The sequence below is a fragment of the Rana temporaria genome (genome assembly GCF_905171775.1).
Source record: "Rana temporaria chromosome 9 unlocalized genomic scaffold, aRanTem1.1 chr9d, whole genome shotgun sequence".
Classification (NCBI taxonomy): domain Eukaryota; kingdom Metazoa; phylum Chordata; class Amphibia; order Anura; family Ranidae; genus Rana; species Rana temporaria.
The window spans coordinates 164223-187779 of NW_024404480.1; the positions used below are offsets into that span (position 1 = coordinate 164223).

General features: G+C 44.1%; 1 protein-coding gene across 3 annotated transcripts in view; it reads left to right on the forward strand.

Annotated features, from left to right (window-relative positions):
* NLGN3 (neuroligin 3) overlaps nucleotides 1–23557 on the forward strand; it is a 180694-nt gene that overhangs the window by 107831 nt on the left and 49306 nt on the right. Inside the window, exon 3 of one of the 3 annotated variants that reach the window (XM_040334427.1) lies at nucleotides 1392–1451. The exons of the other annotated variants lie outside the window; for them this stretch is intronic. Within the exon in view, the coding sequence (XP_040190361.1) occupies nucleotides 1392–1451 (60 nt within the window). The remainder of the gene's footprint in view (nucleotides 1–1391; nucleotides 1452–23557) is intronic. 3 annotated transcript variants of the gene reach the window in all.

The window sequence follows — 23557 nt, forward strand, 5'->3', positions numbered from 1 at the left end:
ATTCATCAAATACCAGTCTGCACCCATCAAACACCAGTCTGCATGCATCAAATACCAGTCTGCATCCATCAAACACCAGTCTGCATCCATCAAATACCAGTCTGCATTCATCAAATACCAGTCTGCATCCATCAAACACCAGTCTGCACCCATCAAATACCAGTCTGCACCCATCAAATACAAGTCTGAACCCATCAAATACCAGTCTGCATCCATCAAATACCAGTCTGCACCCATCAAATACCAGTCTGCATGCATTAAATACCAGTCTGCACCCATCAAATACCAGTCTGCATCCATCAAATACCAGTCTGCATCCATCAAATACCAGTCTGCATGCATCAAATACCAGTCTGCACCCATCAAATACCAGTCTGCATCCATAAAATACCAGTCTGCACCCATCAAATACCAGTCTGCACCCATCAAATACCAGTCTGCATTGGTCTTAGTTTTCCCATCAGCTCTAAGTTGTATTTTGTGTGCATGTATACGGCTCCATGAACTTCTGCTGGCCATCCTACCGATCAAAGTGTGGACCACGATCTACTCCTACATGTTGTTCTGCTTCCACTGCTCATTGACATCTTCAATAGATTTCTATGATTTGCTCCGTTGGGTTGGTGACCCTCTTTATCCCTCTCTCACTATTCACATTTTTATGATCTCAGCTTTCATTATGTGGCTTCTAAAACCCCCCCCCCCCCCCCTTGACTTACCTTCCTCTATTTCAATAGAAAACCTGATTATTGTTTTTTTTTATCTTACTGCCAACCCCAAATCACGGCTCTTCATTCATCTCATCTTGGCTGTATTTCCTCCTTTCGTATGTCCACCTACCTGCCATCCCTGCCCGTCACACCCCTCACCTATGCCAAGTTTCTGATTCACTTTCTGTCTCCCCCCTATTGATATTGTGCCCCGTCTTTAGTTCCTGTGATAGATCTGTTTAAAAGTTGACCTGCATTATCCCCCCCTGCCCCCCCGGCTTCAAACACTTTTTTTATTTCTTGGAAAGTCCTTGATAGGCATAGTCTTATGTGGGTTTTCTGGGTCATGTAAGTTGTAATTTAAAGGGAACTTACAAGATTGGGAGCCACTTATCATCTCTCAGCTGTCTATTGAGGAACAGAGAGATGCTCGGTGGCCTATCGTCTACATTGTAATCTTCATTATTGGAATTAATTCATTACATTTTTTCCTTTCCTAAGTTGGGAAAAAAAATAAAAAAGCTGCATGGGGTTGGGGACCTATTAGGGTCACCTCACACTTGAGAACTTATACACCCTCCTTTTTATCGGAGTTTAGAGGGAAAGCACAGCCACCTAGGCTTGCATGACTCCCAAGGTTAGAACCTCCTGTTATTTTGGAGTCTTTTATTCATTTTACAGTAAAACGGATTTCCAAGGAGTGTGTCCGAAAACCCAACAAGAAAATATGTAGGAAAGGAGGTATGTAATTCCAAGGTGTGTGACAAGACCATTCACCCACTTAAAAAGTCAAAAAGGGGGATGGGACCATTGTTCCCCCAGATAAAAGTGGGTGCAAGATTATTCTGCTTACTAGACAAAGTCAAGAGTTTTACTGTTGTAGCTCCCGGAAGGCAGGACTTAGACCTGACACCTAACAGGAAGTGAAGGACTGATACAAACGACCCTCAAAATGGAAGATACTCCCAACTAAATATGAAGGACGTGGGAAGAGAACATAACACCCGTACATGTAGGAGGCGTATAGAAGTGATAGGGCTTGATTAGGACTCACCGTACATGTAGGAGGCGTATAGAAGTGATAGGGCTTGATTAGGACTCACCGTACATGTAGGAGGCGTATAGAAGTGATAGGGCTTGATTAGGACTCACTGTACATGTAGGAGGCGTATAGAAGTGATAGGGCTTGATTAGGACTCACCGTACATGTAGGAGGCGTATAGAAGTCATAGGGCTTGATTAGGACTTACCGTACATGTAGGAGGCATAAAGAAGTCATAGGGCTTGATTAGGACTCACCGTACATGTAGGAGGCGTATAGAAGTGATAGGGCTTGATTAGGACTCACCGTACATGTAGGAGGTGTATAGAAGTGATAGGGCTTGATTAGGACTTACCATACATGTAGGAGGCGTATAGAAGTGATAGGGCTTGATTAGGACTCACCGTACATGTAGGAGGCGTATAGAAGTGATAGGGCTTGATTAGGACTCACCGTACATGTAGGAGATGTATAATAGTGATAGGGCTTGATTAGGACTCACCGTACATGTAGGAGGCGTATAGAAGTGATAGGGCTTGATTAGGACTCACCGTACATGTAGGAGGCGTATAGAAGTGATAGAGCTTGATTAGGACTCGCCGTACATGTAGGAGGCGTATAGAAGTGATAGGGCTTGATTAGGACTCACTGTACATGTAGGAGGCGTATAGAAGTGATAGGGCTTGATTAGGACTCACCGTACATGTAGGAGGCGTATAGAAGTGATAGGGCTTGATTAGGACTCACCGTACATGTAGGAGGCGTATAGAAGTGATAGGGCTTGATTAGGACTCACACTGGCCATTATCTAAAGGGAATCGAGAAGAAAAGGTCATGTCCAATACAATAAACAGTAAAATCAGGCGGGTAAAGGATATTGCGGGTCCCAGCATACACTTTTATTCTATAAAATCAGCTTTGTAATAACCATACAAACACTAGTCATTACTGACAATCCAATATATCAGTGGTCATCAACCCTGTCCTCGGGGGCCCACTAACAGGCCAGGTTTGCAAGATAACTGAAATACATCCCAGGTGATATCATTTGCTGCAAAATCTCCTTTCATGGGGTGAGTGCTGCCTGTCTGCTGGCCTTCTCTTTCCACAACCTCTTGCATTCCCAGCATACTTTGCAGCTCCTCCTCCATTTCTAAGGACTACATACCCCATGGTACCTTGCTGCCTGTACTGACTCCACCTCTTGAAGGCTCCTCCTCTCAGAAGGCAGGCTCTGTGAAATGTGTGACACAGCAATGCCTACTCACAGGGCATTAGTGACTTTGTGTCCCAGAATTCCAGGAGGTAAATGTGTGGGGTCTTCACAAGGTTCAAGATGGTTCAGAGTGATGGGAGGAGGCTGGGAATAATCAGTATACAACGTGGGGATGAAGATAGAATTTTACATTCTTACCATAGATACCTTTTAGGAACAGTGATCACCACTCAGAGCCGGTTCACACAGGGACTCAGCCGCCTGACAAGTCGCGCTCGGCTCTATTCAATGGAACCGCTCTAATAGGAGTGACGCAAGTCGCTCCGACTTAGAAAAAGGTTCCTGTATGACCTTTGGGGGTGACTCGCATTGACTTTAATACAGAAGTCATTTTGCAAGTTGCCTCTCAAGTCGTCTTGAGATCGCCTTGCCGAGTCGCCCCCAAAGTCTTGCCGCCCCTTGTCATGGTGAAGATGTTTCTCCGCTCATCTAAGGGAGCTGAGGAAGATCGTTGGATTGTTCTTCATCAATACAGAACAAGTCCAATAGAATGAGACCACTAAATAGATAGAGAACTACTACTAGGTATAGAAAGATACAAAAGGGGAAGCACTCACATTGCCACATCCGTAAATTTTGGAGGGGAAACAAGAAAAAACGGTGCTCAAAGAGTCACCATTAGGCCGGACTTTAGAGGCATAGTCGTTTCAGACAGTGAGACTCGTTCTCTTTCTTTTTGTTACTTCTTTGATTCTTGACTGTACCCTGAAGAAGCCTAACGGTGAAATGCGTTGATGCACAAGGGCTCACTGTACAAATTGTATAATTTTATATGATTTTTATAATTTGTGAACATTTTCGATTATACCATGTCCTTTGTTTTAATACATTTAAATTTTTTCGAAACCTCCACATTGTTTCCTAAGCCTCTAAACTCCGGCCTAATGGTGACTCTTTGAGTGCCGTTTTTCTTGTTTCCCCTACTACTAGATATAGTAAAAAGAATAACATTTGAAGTCATAGTACACACCATGTCTTAATGCAGTGCACATACTCCAAGATATGAACTCACCGAATTGTCTACTCTGTGATAGTGTCACTTCACCTCTGACCAGGTGACAAGTGCACCCCGTTGGGGTCAGGGATGCACCTCAGGGTAGTGAACCCTATAGCCGACTGCTGCTATCTGAGAGGAAGCGTGAACCCAAGATCACCCAGGGCGCGGAGTCTAAGACCCAGCTTTGTGTTCACCAGAGCCTCTAGTGGTGAGGATGGCCTTCGCCGCAGCTGGATCCAGGTCGCGACCCCTGGGATCCCCTAGGTCATGCTCCACAGAGAGAGAGGGGAAGCAGCAAGCAAGACAAACGGAAGTGATGGGTAAGCCGAGGTCAGGGCAACAGGCAGACAGGGTAACCCGGGGACAGGCAAAAGGTCAAGGGCACAGGCAAACAGGAGAAGTCAGGGACAAGCCAAAAACGGTACACAGAGAGGTAAACGTAGCACACTGCAGACAGGAACTTAAGCAAAGCAACACTGTTGAACAGCACTGCAGGCCTGTAGTGCAACAGTTATTATATACTTCCTGGGATGGCCTGGGTGGGGCCATTCAGGAAGTCGAGGAGATAAGAAGGTAACCAGAACAGAGTCAGGCCTCTTAATGGACAGATAGAAACAGGTAAGCTGCCAGACTATTGCATATCCATGACAGATTGGAATTATACGTTTGGTAAAGATCGGCAGATTTCAGCGTTTTCTCCCCGTAAACCGGCCACACGCAAAGTCTGTCCTCATCACATCGGACAGTGATGGTGAACCTCGGCACCCCAGATATTTTGGAACTACATTTTTTCCTATGATACTCAACTACACGGCAGAGTGCATGAGCATCATGTGAAATGTAGTTCTGGGGTGCCAAGGTTCTCCATCACCGACATAGGATTTTGTTTGATGGTTTACTATTTGTGTCGCTTAGCTTTTGTAGGGATAAATTTCAAGTGTTACCAAGTCATGTCCAACCCTATGTGTAGCGCGTATACCGTAGATCTTGTCCCTTATTGTTCTTGTGATGTCACAGCTGATGTCATATAAAAAAAAACACTAAAATCTGTCCCAAAGTTTGGATTTCATACAACCAGGTAGGGGGTGCGGGAGACCCCAGGCCACAGTGCTGTATTGCTGTCCTGGCAGACTCATGTTCTCATGTTCTGCAAGCAATCCTCCCGATGATCCTCCACAGAACAATACATGGCAATACTTCAATGGGCACTCGTGTTTTAATAACATTGCGTCAATGTATTCTATGAGCACCCTTTAAATGCCTTTGTGCTTCAAGTCTTATGCTGCATACACACGATCGTTTTTTTTCCGACGGAAAAACCTTGGATGGTTTTACTGATGGAATTCCGCTCAAGCTTGGCTTGCCTACACACAGTCACACAAAAGTTCTCCGAACTTTGGACCGCCAAGAACGCGGTGACGTACAACACTATGACGAGCCGAGAAAATTAAGTTCAATGCTTCCGTCTAATTGTTTCCGAGCATGCGTCGGAATTTTGCGTGTCGGAATTGCTACAGGCGATCGGATTTTCCCATAGTAATTTTTGAGAACCAGCTCTCAATATTTTGTTGGTGGAAATTCCGAAAGCAAAAGTCCAATGGAGCCTACACGGTCGGAATTTCCATTCAAAAGCTCACATCGCACTATTGCTGTCGGAATTTTCGATCGTGTGTACGGGGGAATAGAATTCAATAACCTGGGTGCTTCCATTGATATCAAGGCCTTGGTTCATCATTTTGTTTCACTAGAGAGCAGATCAGTTCAAACCACAAGATCTCTTCAGATCACATGTCAAATGACTTGTTCTTTAATGTTAAACTGTTTTCGCTACCAGAAGATGGAAACACAGACAGGTCAACATTTTATACTATATGGCCAAAGGTTGGTGGACACCCGACCATCACACCTATATGATCTAGTTGGACATCCAATTCCAAAACCATGAGTATTGATATGGAGTTTCCCCCTCTTTGTGGCTGTAACAGCTTTCACTCTATTGGGAAGGTTGTCCCACAAGATTTTGGAGGGTGTCTGTGGGAATTTTTACCCATTTTGGAGGTCAGGTACTGATGTTGGGTGAGAAGACCTGGGCTCACTCATCAAGCCCCACGTTGGGCACCGATAAAAAGACCTGACGCACGATTGTCCTTCCAAGTCATCCCAAAGGTTTTCAGTAGGGTTGAAGTCAGGGCTCTGAGCTTGTTGGGTATCCCATCCCATGATCATGGCCATTAATTTGGAATTGGCCCCATGTTCTGCTATAACATTCTTCACTCTTCTGGGAAGGATTTCCACAAGATTTTGGAGGAATGTGTGCCTATTCATATGGTCAGGTACTGATATTGGACGAGAAGTCTTTGTTCAGAATCAGTGTTCCATTTCATCCCAAGGGTGTTCAGGGGTGTTGAGGTCAGGGCTCTGTGCAAGACAGACAAGTTCCTTCTGCTATATGAGTTTGTTGGATATCCCATTCCAAAATCATTGCTCTTAATATGGAGTTGCTCCCTTTGAGACTATACCATCCTTCACCCTTCTGGGAAGACTTTCCACAAGATATTGGAGGGTGTCTGTGGGAATTCGTGTCCATTTGTGAGGTCAGGTTTCTGATGTCGAATGAGAGTACTTGGCTCACCATCGACATTCCAATTCATCCCGAAGGTGTTCAGTAGGGTTGAGGTCAGGGCTCTGTGCAGGACGCTGGAGATCCTCCACACCAAACTGGTCACACCGTGTCTTTATGGAGCTGGCTTTGCACACAGGGGGGGGCACAGTTATGGGGGAAAAGAAAAGGGTCTTCACCAAACCGTTGCCACAAGGTTGGAAGAGCACAATTGTCTCCAATGTCTTTGTATGATGGAGTTATCACAGGACCCATCAGGTTATAGGAGACGACCTGCCTCACGATCAGTGTTCCAATACATCCCAAAGGTGATCAGTAGGGTCAGGGCTCTGTACAGGACACTAGAGTTTCTCCATGACTTCAAACCTACTCAATGCCTTTGGGGTAAAATGACCTCTTCCCAAGGGTGTTCCATAGGGTCATGGGCAGGTACTGATGTTGGATGAGAGAACCTTATACCAAAGGTATTCCAGAAATAGAGTTGAGGTCAGGGCTCTGTGCAGGACACTGGAGTTCCTTCAAACCAAACTGGTCACACCATGTCTTTATGGGTGTAACGGAACGTCCCACACTCCGCTTGAGTGCTTCAGTCTTATACCGCTTCCTATCAGTCTGGATATAGATATCGGATATTCCAGCTGCTCACAAGCACACAACGAGACGAGACTTGTTTGTCTGCGGAACATGGAATGTTTAATAGAACCAAGAATACAACCTTATATACAGTTTAAAGAGGAGGTAACCAGAACATAAATTAACATGAGCTAATTAACTAATCAGACTAGGTGACTCATAGATATGACCTTTCAGGGTAGACGTCACATCTCCTCGCTCACCTGCTATACAATACACATTATCATAAGTGTAAACACAGGACATGTTCACACAATAGCAGGGTCAATTAGCACAGAGAACAGACAAATGGCTGGAGGTGACGGCATTAGCATCTCCTTACACTGTATGTCCCAACAGTATGAATCAGTCACTCTAATATGGCATATACAGGGTCCCCAGGCATACAGCTCACAAAGAGCATCGTTCCCCCAAATGCCAGGGCCCATGATCGCAAGGCAAGAGGCTAGCATTCAGTCACCTCCAAAAGCCTCTGTCCCAGGTGAGTCTGTCACAATGGAGCTCTCTCCAATCTTCTGGGAAGGCTTTCTACATGATTTTGGAGGGTGTCTGTGGGAATTTGTGCCATTTGTGAGGTCAGGTTGGATGAGTAGACCTGTCTTGCATGTTGGGCCATCAGTGTTCCAATTCATCCCCAATGTGATCAGTAAGGTTGAGGTCAGGGCTCTGTGCAGGGCACTCCAGTTTCTCCATGACGTCAAACCTACTGAACACCTTTGGGAAGGCCTCATTCTAAAGGTGTTCTGTAGGATTAAGGGCAGGTCCTGCTGTTGGATGAGAAGACCTTATAACACAGATGTTCCAAAAGTAGGGATTAAGTCAGGGCTCTATACAGGACACTCGAGATCCTCCACACTAAACTGGTCACACCATGTCTTTATGGAGCTGACTTTGTATATAAGGGGGGCCACAGTCATGCTGTAACAGAATTGGGTCTTCACCAAACTGTTACCACAAGGCTGAAAGAGCACAATTGTCTACAATGTCTTTGTATGATGGAGTTATAACCGGACCCATCAGGTTATAGAACACGACCTGACTCAGAATCAGTGTTCCAATCCATCCCAAAGGTGATCAGTAGTGTCAGGGCTCTGTACAGGACACTGGAGTTGCTCCATGATCTCAGACCTACTGAATCCCTTTGGGGTAAAATGACCTCTTCTGAAGGGTGTTCCGTAGGGTTATGGGCAGGTACTGATGTTGGATGAGAAGACCTTATACCAAAGGTCTTCCAGAAGTAGAGTTGAGGTCAGGGCTCTGTGCAGGACACTCTAGTTTCTCCACACCAATCTGGTCACACCATGTCTTTATGGAGATGGCTTTGTACACAGGGGGGCCACAGTCATACTGGAACAGAAAGGGGTCCTCACAAAACCGTTACCACAAGGCTGGAAGAGCACAATTGTCTTTGTATGATGGGGAATTAACGTATTTCTGGCCATATTGTGGGTGTGTCCAAAGTTCACAACACAAAGCATACACCGCTTAGGCCAATGAGGTGCAATGTCTCTCCAGGTGCTCGCCCCAGCTCACCACCGCTTCTAGAGTATATAGAAGATAGAAAGTGGCCACACACTGGAGCGAGAAGTTTGCTTGACAGAAATCGTAATTGTCGCATTCGCCAGACGGATGACACAGGACCAAGGTTAACGTTTCACACGGATATGGTCCTGTATCATCTGCCCGGCATGCGACAATTACGATTTCTGTCAATCAAACTTCTCGTTCAGGTGAGCGGCCACTTTCTTTCTTCTATATTCATATTGTAGGTGTGATGGTCAGGTGTTCACATACTTTTGGTCATATGGTGTATGTCTCGCCTATAAAGAATCGTAGCAGTCTATGATGGATCGTTAGGTCATGTTATGGTATTGGCGAGTATGGTATTGGGCGAGTATGGTATTGGGCGAGTATGGTATTGGGCGAGTATGGTATTGGGCGAGTTGCCTAATATCTGTCTTGTATCAGAGGTGGTCGGACTAAAAGCTGTTACTAGTAGTTTCTATTATGTATTGTATATTTGAAGCTGTGCACTTATGTCAGTCAGGGACCCTCAGATGTTTCACTTGGCCCCCCGATCCCATAAAGTCCTAAAACCGTTTTATGTGTCCTGTCTGTTACTGTTTAGAATTTAAAGGTATTGCCCATATCTGTTAAAAAAGACTATTGTCCCGTGTATTTGTTGTCTAGTCTTCTAAGTAGTAGAGCTAAACCTAATTGAGGGGCCTAAAATTCTTCTACCTCTGGTTCGTATGGAGTTGTGTAATATGTGCCTCACAATAGGCGCTTAGGTATGTCCATCTGTGCCAGTGGCAGGTTTTTTGTAGGGTCTTCTATAAAGCTATTTGTAGAGCTGCCCCCTTAATAGTTTGGATTCTCTGTGCTCACCCTCCACTCTGTAGACAACCTCGGCCCCTCTAACACACCAGGTTAAGCAGATAAATGTACAGGATTGTAATAACTTTCCTACAACCAGTGTACTGTACTGCTTGAGTACACTCTAGGAATGACTGTGCTATAGCCCAGGTTTACTACAATGGTACCCCTTACTATAGGCGGTGAATGAAGTCCTTGTAGAGCAGCTAAAGCGATAGTCCTTTGCCCTAGTTCTTCAGCCGGCTAGCGTTGGGGCCTATTCTTCATGGTGGTGCACATAAGTTTAGTCCCAGTAAAGTCTGCATGTAATGGTAAAGACCGCTAGTCCAGTTCCAAGGTGCTCAGTCCTTAGCAGCAACAGGTCAGTGGCAACAATGCTGTCTCACCAGTCCCAGTGATACAGCCACAGTGGTCCTGCTGTTCAAACATCCTCAAGATCTTCCCAAAGTGCAGTGGTGGCTGGTGGTGTTCAGCGGTTGGTCAGTCAGCGGCACCCCCCCCCACTCCGGCACTTACCCCATCGGCTCCTACAGGTGGTGGGTAGCGTCCGGGTTGCGGGCTCCTATGAGTGGGTTGCGGGCTCCTACAGGCAGCGTGTTACCTGGCTCTAATCGGGGCTTCAAAAAAACACACCACAGTATTTGAATCCATGCACCGGTGTCCCGAAAGGGGCAGGACGCATGGATAGGGGAGGAGGCGATAGACAGGTTCGCCCCTGCCGAAGTGTCTCTGGTCCTCAGCCTAGTCCCTACTAGCAGCAACAGGTATAGAGGCATAGAGAGCAGCTGCAGCGCTGTGTTCTAGCTAGCTCTCTATCTAATTGATTGGCTACACATTTTTAGTTAGATCATTTTTTTATTACATTATTATAGTATAGTTACAGCGGCGGTGCGTCCATAGTGGGCGCAGGAGCGCCGCCCCCTCTCTCCTGCACCCGTCACTCAAGTCAACAATACATAGATTCATGCATTACATGAATTTATGTGTTGTCGCCGGCGACGCTGCCGCCCGCTATTCAGATGGCCGGCCCCCCGGTGAGCGCCGGCCATCTGAATAACAGCAGCTGGTTGGCTGTGGAAGTGTCTATCAGGGCCAGCGGGTCTGATAGGCTTCCCAATTACAGCCTGAGGGCTCTAATCGGCTTCCAAATAGTTAACCAGGGGACGCAGGGGGTGTGCGTTCCTTGGTTAACACTGACACACATCTCAGCCAATCAGGTTCCCCCGGGCCTGGTTACCGGTAACCTGATTGGCTGTAGTGCCATCGAGGGCGGGAGAAGACATTGATGGGCACAGTGGCTGCGTTTGATGGGCACAGTGGCTGCTTTTGCTGGGCACAGTGGCGACAATTGATGGGCACAGTGGCGACAATTGATGGGCACAGTGGCGACAATTGATGGACACAATGGCGACAATTGATGGGCACAGTGGCGACAATTGATGGGCACAGTGGCTGCGTTTGATGGGCACAGTGGCTGCGTTTGATGGGCACAGTGGTTGCATTTGATGTTTTTTTTTTTTCATTTGTTTGTGCCCCCCAAAAAAAATTCGATGCACCAGCCGCCACTGGTATAGTACTTATAAAGAGACAGGTACTCTTTATGGATTCGTCATATTGAATGCCTCCTCCTCCTCTTCCCCACGCTCATGCAGATCAGGTACATGTTTAGTGTACAGGGGGTCCCCGACTTCCAAACAACTCCTACTTACGAACGGGACGTTCTGCGCATGCGGGTACATTCTTCGGAACATCGGAAAATGACGTCATTGCCGTTCTGCGCATGCGGTTTCTGACTTACGGACATTTTCTGAGAAGAAACCCAAAATACCCAACTTGTGCGTAAGTCGGGGATCCCCTGTAACGCTTTCTTTTGGGCAAATATCGGGCAGGATGGCCTTCCCCATAATGTGACCGCTGTGATTGGCTGTGACGATGGTCACGTGACCACGAGCCAGTCTCCTTGGCTCCCAATCATTACTAGAAAGCAATGGGATCGCTCTCAGCACGGAAACCTCCGGGGGTGTATATAACGGGGGGGGGGGAGGTGTTAGAGCCCGCCCTCTACTGTCACACGTGGGTGGCGAGAGGTTAATAGATTGCAGCCATTATCTCTCCCCCCCCCCCCCCCCGGGAAAATCCAACACACCAGAGTGACTGCAATCAATAAAAAAAGAGCGATCGCTCCCGGGGGAGAAGGACCGCCATAGAAAACACAAAGCTTTATTACCAAAAGCAGGGGGGGGAGGGGAGCGCCAGCGGCAGCGAGGTGTTCATCCCTCCGTCAGACGCATGCTGGGCGCTACAGACAACCCACATCAGCCGATTATTCAACCGAACGATTACTGGGAATTATCTGATATAATATTACAATGAAAGGATTCAACTTCGACACAAAGTATCACCTGAGATCTTCTACATCCGAGAAATATACTATATACATCAATACATGGGGGGGGGTATTACCTCCATGTATAATACATAAGGGGGGATATGATCTCCATGTATAATACATAAGGGGGGGTATGATCTCCATGTATAATACATAAGGGGGGGTATGATCTCTATGTATAATACATAAGGGGGGATATGATCTCCATGTATAAATACATAAGGGGGGGATATGATCTCCATGTATAAATACATAAGGGGGGGATATGATCTCCATGTATAAATACATAAGGGGGGGTATGATCTCCATGTATAAATACATAAGGGGGGGATATGATCTCCATGTATAAATACATAAGGGGGGGATATGATCTCCATGTATAAATACATAAGGGGGGGATATGATCTCCATGTATAATACATAAGGGGGGATATGATCTCCATGTATAAATACATAAGGGGGGGATATGATCTCCATGTATAATACATAAGGGGGGATATGATCTCCATGTATAAATACATAAGGGGGGGATATGATCTCCATGTATAAATACATAAGGGGGGATATGATCTCCATGTATAATACATAAGGGGGGGATATGATCTCCATGTATAATACATAAGGGGGGGATATGATCTCCATGTATAAATACATAAGGGGGGGATATGATCTCCATGTATAAATACATAAGGGGGGATATGATCTCCATGTATAAATACATAAGGGGGGATATGATCTCCATGTATAAATACATAAGGGGGGATATGATCTCCATGTATAAATACATAAGGGGGGGATATGATCTCCATGTATAAATACATAAGGGGGGGATATGATCTCCATGTATAAATACATAAGGGGGGATATGATCTCCATGTATAAATACATAAGGGGGGGATATGATCTCCATGTATAAATACATAAGGGGGATATGATCTCCATGTATAATACATAAGGGGGGGATATGATCTCCATGTATAAATACATAAGGGGGGATATGATCTCCATGTATAAATACATAAGGGGGGATATGATCTCCATGTATAAATACATAAGGGGGGATATGATCTCCATGTATAAATATATAAGGGGGGATATGATCTCCATGTATAAATACATAAGGAGGGGTATGATCTCCATGTATAAATACATAAGGGGGGATATGATCTCCATGTATAAATACATAAGGGGGGATATGATCTCCATGTATAAATACATAAGGGGGGGATATGATCTCCATGTATAAATACATAAGGGGGGATATGATCTCCATGTATAAATACATAAGGGGGGATATGATCTCCATGTATAAATACATAAGGGGGGGATATGATCTCCATGTATAAATACATAAGGGGGGGATATGATCTCCATGTATAAATACATAAGGGGGGATATGATCTCCATGTATAAATACATAAGGGGTGATATGATCTCCATGTATAAATACATAAGGGGGGATATGATCTCTATGTATAAATACATAAGGGGGGGATATGATCTCCATGTATAAATACATAAGGGGGATATGATCTCCATGTATAAATACATAAGGGGGATATGATCTCCATGTATAAATACATAAGGGGGGGATATGATCTCCATGTATAAATACATAAGGGGGGATATGATCTCCATGTATAATACATAAGGGGGGATATGATCTCCATGTATAAATACATAAGGGGGGATATGATCTCCATGTATAATACATAAGGGGGGATATGATCTCCATGTATAAATACATAAGGGGGGGATATGATCTCCATGTATAATACATAAGGGGGGGTATGATCTCCATGTATAAATACATAAGGGGGGGATATGATCTCCATGTATAATACATAAGGGGGGGATATGATCTCCATGTATAAATACATAAGGGGGGATATGATCTCCATGTATAAATACATAAGGGGGGATATGATCTCCATGTATAATACATAAGGGGGGGATATGATCTCCATGTATAATACATAAGGGGGGGATATGATCTCCATGTATAAATACATAAGGGGGATATGATCTCCATGTATAAATACATAAGGGGGGATATGATCTCCATGTATAAATACATAAGGGGGGATATGATCTCCATGTATAAATACATAAGGGGGGATATGATCTCCATGTATAAATACATAAGGGGGGATATGATCTCCATGTATAATACATAAGGGGGGATATGATCTCCATGTATAAATACATAAGGGGGGGATATGATCTCCATGTATAATACATAAGGGGGGGTATGATCTCCATGTATAAATACATAAGGGGGGGATATGATCTCCATGTATAATACATAAGGGGGGGATATGATCTCCATGTATAAATACATAAGGGGGGATATGATCTCCATGTATAAATACATAAGGGGGGATATGATCTCCATGTATAATACATAAGGGGGGGATATGATCTCCATGTATAATACATAAGGGGGGGATATGATCTCCATGTATAAATACATAAGGGGGGATATGATCTCCATGTATAAATACATAAGGGGGGATATGATCTCCATGTATAAATACATAAGGGGGGATATGATCTCCATGTATAAATACATAAGGGGGGGATATGATCTCCATGTATAAATACATAAGGGGGGATATGATCTCCATGTATAAATACATAAGGGGGGGATATGATCTCCATGTATAAATACATAAGGGGGGATATGATCTCCATGTATAAATATATAAGGGGGGATATGATCTCCATGTATAAATACATAAGGAGGGGTATGATCTCCATGTATAAATACATAAGGGGGGATATGATCTCCATGTATAAATACATAAGGGGGGATATGATCTCCATGTATAAATACATAAGGGGGGGATATGATCTCCATGTATAAATACATAAGGGGGGATATGATCTCCATGTATAAATACATAAGGGGGGATATGATCTCCATGTATAAATACATAAGGGGGGGATATGATCTCCATGTATAAATACATAAGGGGGGGGATATGATCTCCATGTATAAATACATAAGGGGGGATATGATCTCCATGTATAAATACATAAGGGGTGATATGATCTCCATGTATAAATACATAAGGGGGAATATGATCTCCATGTGTAAATACATAAGGGGGGATATGATCTCCATGTATAAATATATAAGGGGGGATATGATCTCCATGTATAAATACATAGGGGGGGGATATGATCTCCATGTATAAATACATAAGGGGGGATATGATCTCCATGTATAAATACATAAGGGGGGGATATGATCTCCATGTATATTACATAAGGGGGGATATGATCTCCATGTATAATACATAAGGGGGGGTATGATCTCCATGTATAATACATAAGGGGGGGTATGATCTCCATGTATAAATACATAAGGGGGATATGATCTCCATGTATAAATACATAAGGGGGGATATGATCTCCATGTATAAATACATAAGGGGGGGATATGATCTCCATGTATAAATACATAAGGGGGGATATGATCTCCATGTATAAATGCATAAGGGGGGGATATGATCTCCATGTATAAATACATAAGGGGGGGATATGATCTCCATGTATAAATACATAAGGGGGGATATGATCTCCATGTATAAATACATAAGGGGGGATATGATCTCCATGTATAATACATAAGGGGGGATATGATCTCCATGTATAAATACATAAGGGGGGGATATGATCTCCATGTATAAATACATAAGGGGGGATATGATCTCCATGTATAAATACATAAGGGGGGATATGATCTCCATGTATAATACATAAGGGGGGATATGATCTCCATGTATAAATACATAAGGGGGGGATATGATCTCCATGTATAAATACATAAGGGGGGATATGATCTCCATGTATAAATATATAAGGGGGGATATGATCTCCGTGTATAAATACATAAGGGGGAATATGATCTCCATGTGTAAATACATAAGGGGGGATATGATCTCCATGTATAAATACATAAGGGGGGATATGATCTCCATGTATAATACATAAGGGGGGGATATGATCTCCATGTATAATACATAAGGGGGGGATATGATCTCCATGTATAAATACATAAGGGGGGATATGATCTCCATGTATACATACATAAGGGGGGATATGATCTCCATGTATAAATATATAAGGGGGGATATGATCTCCATGTATAAATACATAAGGAGGGGTATGATCTCCATGTATAAATACATAAGGGGGGATATGATCTCCATGTATAAATACATAAGGGGGGATATGATCTCCATGTATAAATACATAAGGGGGGGATATGATCTCCATGTATAAATACATAAGGGGGGATATGATCTCCATGTATAAATACATAAGGGGGGATATGATCTCCATGTATAAATACATAAGGGGGGGATATGATCTCCATGTATAAATACATAAGGGGGGGGATATGATCTCCATGTATAAATACATAAGGGGGGATATGATCTCCATGTATAAATACATAAGGGGGGATATGATCTCCATGTATAAATACATAAGGGGTGATATGATCTCCATGTATAAATACATAAGGGGGAATATGATCTCCATGTGTAAATACATAAGGGGGGATATGATCTCCATGTATAAATATATAAGGGGGGATATGATCTCCATGTATAAATACATAGGGGGGGGATATGATCTCCATGTATAAATACATAAGGGGGGATATGATCTCCATGTATAAATACATAAGGGGGATATGATCTCCATGTATAAATACATAAGGGGGGGGATATGATCTCTATGTATAAATACATAAGGGGGGATATGATCTCCATGTATAAATACATAAGGGGGGGATATGATCTCCATGTATAAATACATAAGGGGGGATATGATCTCCATGTATAAATACATAAGGGGGGGATATGATTTCCATGTATAAATACATAAGGGGGGGGATATGATCTCCATGTATAAATACATAAGGGGGGGATATGATCTCTATGTATAAATACATAAGGGGGGATATGATCTCCATGTATAATACATAAGGGGGGATATGATCTCCATGTATAAATACATAAGGGGGGATATGATCTCCATGTATAAATACATAAGGGGGGGATATGATCTCTATGTATAAATACATAAGGGGGGGTATGATCTCCATGTATAATACATAAGGGGGGGTATGATCTCCATGTATAATACATAAGGGGGGATATGATCTCCATGTATAAATACATAAGGGGGGGATATGATCTCCATGTATAAATACATAAGGGGGAATATGATCTCCATGTGTAAATACATAAGGGGGGATATGATCTCCATGTATAAATATATAAGGGGGGATATGATCTCCATGTATAAATACATAGGGGGGGATATGATCTCCATGTATAAATACATAAGGGGGGATATGATCTCCATGTATAAATACATAAGGGGGGGATATGATCTCCATGTATAAATACATAAGGGGGGGGATATGATCTCCATGTATAAATACATAAGGGGGGGATATGATCTCCATGTATAAATACATAAGGGGGGATATGATCTCCATGTATAAATACATAAGGGGGGATATGATCTCCATGTATAAATACATAAGGGGGGGGGATATGATCTCCATGTATAAATACATAAGGGGGGGATATGATCTCCATGTATAAATACATAAGGGGGGATATGATCTCCATGTATAAATACATAAGGGGGGATATGATCTCCATGTATAAATACATAAGGGGGGGATATGATCTCCATGTATAAATACATAAGGGGGGATATGATCTCCATGTAAAAAACACATAAGGGGGGATATGATCTCCATGTATAAATACATAAGGGGGGATATGATCTCCATGTATAAATACATAAGGGGGGGATATGATCTCCATGTATAAATACATAAGGGAGGATATGATTTCCATGTATAAATATATAAGGGGGGATATGATCTCCATGTATAAATACATAAGGAGGGGTATGATCTCCATGTATAAATATATAAGGGGTCCGTATTGTGATCGTGCTGTCACCTCTGGAGGCCGGGAGGTTTCTCCTCGGCACACGGGAAGGGTTCCTTTCAGTAAGAGGAATGGCATAGAAGCAGCTCCAGTAGTAGACGGCTCTGCGGTGTTTTCATGAATCACTAAATCAGGATTTTAGAGATCGGATCGCAGACGTCTGTAACAACCTCGCTGTCATGTCAGCCGATCTCCTGTATTTTCCAGCCCTGAAGAAGGGGGATGTGTTTCCCTGAAACGCGTTACGTGTCAGCTTCTAATTATCGGTGATCATTTGCACCCAACAGCCCCAGAAATTTCCCTTTCTGGCCATCCCTGTCTTCAGCCCCCCGGCCAGAATCATCCTAGCAGATCCTAATTGTGATCTGTCTGTTGGCGGCGGTGTGCCGGGAATGTGTCGGCAGATGCTGAGGAGGGATATATCCTGTATACATAGGAGAGGTATATACACATGTATGCAAGATTTCCGATCTTACGTGTGACTATATGTATATATGTTTTATGGGATTCTTGGCTGTCCTTCGTCCTTAGTCTGTCCTTAGTCTGTCCTTAGTCTGTCCTTAGGGCCTGTCCTTAGTCCTTAGTCATCAGGCTGTCCCCAGTACATAGGCTGTCCTTAGGGCCTGTCCTTAGTCCTCAGGCTGTCCTTAGTCCTCAGGCTGTCCTTAGTCCTCAGGCTGTCCTTAGTCCTCAGACTGTCCTTGTTGCTGGTAATGTTATGTGTTAAAGATGACACAACCCAAGTGGGTGAAATGTCACATATTTGTAGGACCTCCTCTGACTGTCATCAAAGTTTTCATAATGATAGGGAGCGGAGAGGGACAGTTGGTCTCTGAAGACACGAGGTTATGTGTTTCCTATATAATAAAGAATCAAAAATCAAACACAATTATAATCTGAATAAACACTTCGAGATTGGCGGGAAAAATGTCAAGATGGAAGAGGGACCAAAAAGCCACCAAATATAATAAAATAGGGACCAAGCAACCTCCAATTATAATAAAATAGGGACCAAGCAACCTCCAATTATAATAAAATAGGGACCAAGCAACCTTCAATTATAATAAAATAGGGACCAAGCAACCTCCAATTATAATAAAATAGGGACCAAGCAACCTCCAATTATAATAAAATAGGGACCAAGCAACCTCCAATTATAATAAAATAGGGACCAAGCAACCACCATTGATAATTTGCTGTATGTTGCTTATAATATAATTTTGCAGAACTGTTTGTGTTTTTTTTTTACCTGTTTATGTGTTTAGGTTTCCTGTTTACCATCGTAGTGTAGTATCTGATGTCTAAGGCCCCGTACACACGACCAGTTTCCTCGGCAGAATTCAGCTTCCGACCGAGTTTCTGGCTGAATTGTGTGTACACTTTCGGCCGAGGAAGCCGACGAGGACCTCGGCGAGGAAATAGAGAACATGTTCTCTATTTCCTCGTTGTTCTATGGGAGAACTCGGCCCGCCGAGGTCCTCGGCGGCTCCAGGACTGAACTGGCCAAGGAACTCGATGTGTTTGGCACGTCGAGTTCCTCGGCCGTGTGTACGGGGCCTTAGTTTTTCCACATTTACAAGAGACCCCACAGTGCACAGCTACTAATTCATATGGAGTTGCCCCCCATGACTATTAATATGGAGTTGCCCCCATGACTGTTGATATGGAGTTGCCCCCCATGACTATTGATATGGAGTTGCCCACCATGACCATTAATATGGAGTTGCCCCCCATGACTATTGATATGGAGTTGCCCCCCATGACCATTAATATGGAGTTCCCCCCCATGACTATTGATATGGAGTTGCCCCCCATGACTATTTATATGGAGTTGCCCCCCATGACTATTGATATGGAGTTGCCCCCCATGACTATTGATATGGAGTTGCCCCCATGACCATTAATATGGAGTTGCCCCCCATGACTATTGATATGGAGTTGCCCCCATGACCATTAATATGGAGTTGGCCCCATGACTATTGATATGGAGTTGCCCCCCATGACTATTGATATGGAGTTGCCCCCCCATGACCATTAATATGGAGTTGCCCCCATGACTGTTGATATGGAGTTGCCCCCATGACTATTGATATGGAGTTGCCCCCCATGACTATTGATATGGAGTCCCCCCCCATGACCATTAATATGGAGTTGCCCCCATGACTATTGATATGGAGTTGCCCCCATGACTATTGATATGGAGTTGCCCCCCATGACTATTAATATGGAGTTGCCCCCATGACCATTAATATGGAGTTGCCCCCCATGACTATTGATATGGAGTTGCCCCCCATGACTATTGGTATGGAGTTGCTCCCCATGACTATTGATATGGAGTTGCCCCCCATGACTATTGATATGGAGTTGCCCCCCAATGACTATTGATATGGAGTTGCCCCCCATGACCATTAATATGGAGTTGCACCCCATGACTATTGATATGGAGTTGCCCCCCAATGACTATTGATATGGAGTTGCCCCCCATGACCATTAATATGGAGTTGCACCCCATGACTATTAATATGGAGTTGCCCCCATGACCATTAATATGGAGTTGCCCCCCATGACTATTGATATGGAGTTGCCCCCCATGACTATTGGTATGGAGTTGCTCCCCATGACTATTTATATGGAGTTGCCCCCCATGACTATTGATATGGAGTTGCCCCCCAATGACTATTGATATGGAGTTGCCCCCCATGACCATTAATATGGAGTTGCACCCCATGACTATTGATATGGAGTTGCCCCCCATGACTATTGATATGGAGTTGCCCCCCATGACTATTAATATGGAGTTGCCCCCATGACCATTAATATGGAGTTGCCCCCCATGACTATTGATATGGAGTTGCCCCCCATGACTATTGGTATGGAGTTGCTCCCCATGACTATTTATATGGAGTTGCCCCCCATGACTATTGATATGGAGTTGCCCCCCAATGACTATTGATATGGAGTTGCCCCCATGACCATTAATATGGAGTTGCACCCCATGACTATTGATATGGAGTTGCCCCCCAATGACTATTGATATGGAGTTGCCCCCCATGACCATTAATATGGAGTTGCCCCCCATGACTATTGATATGGAGTTGCCCCCCATGACCATTAATATGGAGTTGCACCCCATGACTATTGATATGGAGTTGCCCCCCATGACTATTGGTATGGAGTTGCTCCCCATGACTATTTATATGGAGTTGCCCCCCATGACTATTGATATGGAGTTGCCCCCCAATGACTATTGATATGGAGTTGCCCCCCATGACCATTAATATGGAGTTGCCCCCCATGACCATTAATATGGAGTTGCACCCCATGACTATTGATATGGAGTTGCACCCCATGACTATTAATATGGAGTTGCACCCCATGACTATTGATATGGAGTTGCCCCCCATGACTATTGATATGGAGTTGCCCCCCATGACCATTAATATGGAGTTGCCCCCCATGACCATTAATATGGAGTTGCACCCCATGACTATTGATATGGAGTTGCACCCCATGACTATTAATATGGAGTTGCACCCCATGACCATTAATATGGAGTTGCCCCCCATGACCATTAATATGGAGTTGCACCCCATGACTATTGATATGGAGTTGCACCCCATGACTATTAATATGGAGTTGCACCCCATGACTATTGATATGGAGTTGCCCCCCATGACTATTGATATGGAGTTGCCCCCCATGACTATTGATATGGAGTTGCCCCCCAATGACTATTGATATGGAGTTGCCCCCCAATGACTATTGATATGGAGTTGCCCCCCATGACTATTGATATGGAGTTGCCCCCCATGACTATTGATATGGAGTTGCCCCCATGACTATTGATTAGGGGTGTTGAATATAATCGATGCATCGCGATTCGGGGCCCCCCGATTCTGCATCGATGCATGTGACCCCAATAATCGATGTCGGGTGACGTCATCCCGACTTGCCCCGCCCCTCCCGGGAGATCGCTCCGAGCAGGTCTTTTAAAATGTTTTATTTGTAATAAATGCGGTTTGTAATCCATTGTTTGGCAATCGCTGTGTGTGCTTTTTTTAAATTTATGTAGATTCATACCTCGTAGCTCCGTGTGTAGTAACTGTACATGCGATCATGTGACTCCATGGTCCGGCCCGCCTCTCTCTTCCTCTGTCCTCTCACATCCCTCGTCTCAAAGTCTCTTCTGATGTCAGCCCCGCCCGCCTCTCTTGTGATCTGTTACTATAGACGATGGGCGGGGCTGAGAACGGACATCAGGAGAGAGAGGCAGGTCTGAGCATGGAGTCACATGAGGGGAAAGTAATATACACACGGAGACATGAGGTATGATGATTCTGCATATGTTGTAGAAAGCACATTACAGCCCTGGCTATAACAGCATTTGTTATCACAGGTATTTTATCAGCAGTCTGATTCCTACACGTGCTCTGCCTGTGCTGACATTTCTCTGACTCTCTGCACATTCCACTGTGTTAACTCCTAGTGTGCTGGAATGTGCAAAGAGTCAGAGAAATTTCAGCAGACAGTGCAGTGCAGTGAAACTCACAGGGCTCTGTCAGTTGTGGAATGTAATCCCTGAGTCCTGCCCCCCCCCTCCCAGCAGCCATGTGTATTCCTGTGCACTTTTTAAAGGGGACTTTCACCCTATTTACACCCTTTAAAAATGCACAGATGACAATGAACCCTCAATAAAAAATATCAGCAAGGACTTGGAAATGTGTCAATTGTAATAGAAAATAAATAACACGGTAGTCCTCGCTGTACTGATATTTTCATTGAGGGTTCATTGTCATCTGTGCATTTTTAAAGGGCGTATTGATGACAATGTCAGCACATAAAAACACACTGAAAATGCACAGGCAAAATCATGTATTTTCCTCATTGTTCCCTCCAATCATCCTCTGTGCGCAGAACAGCATGTAAGTACAGAGGAGGAGGGGGTGCTGTTATCCGGGGACACAGGGGGGGTACGGGCATGTAGTGGAATCTGATGTGTCACCTGTGATAAGTCATTGTCACTGCAGGGACTGGGCTGTATGGAGGAGAAATATAGACCATCTCCTGTAGCATGTCTGCAGTCTCTGACCATCTCCTGTATCATGTCTGCAGTCTCTGACCATCTCCTGTACTATGTCTGCAGTCTCTGATCATCTCCTGTAGCATGTCTGCAGTCTCTGATCATCTACTGTACTATGTCTGCAGTCTCTGATCATCTCCTGTAGCATGTCTGCAGTCTCTGATCATCTCCTGTACTATGTCTGCAGTCTCTGATCATCTACTGTACTATGTCTGCAGTCTCTGATCATCTACTGTACTATGTCTGCAGTCTCTGATCATCTCCTGTACCATGTCTGCAGTCTCTGATCATCTCCTGTACCATGTCTGCAGTCTCTGATCATCTCCTGTAGCATGTCTGCAGTCTCTGATCATCTCCTGTACTATATCTGCAGTCTCTGATCATCTTCTGTACTATATCTGCAGTCTCTGATCATCTCCTGTACTATGTCTGCAGTCTCTGATCATCTCC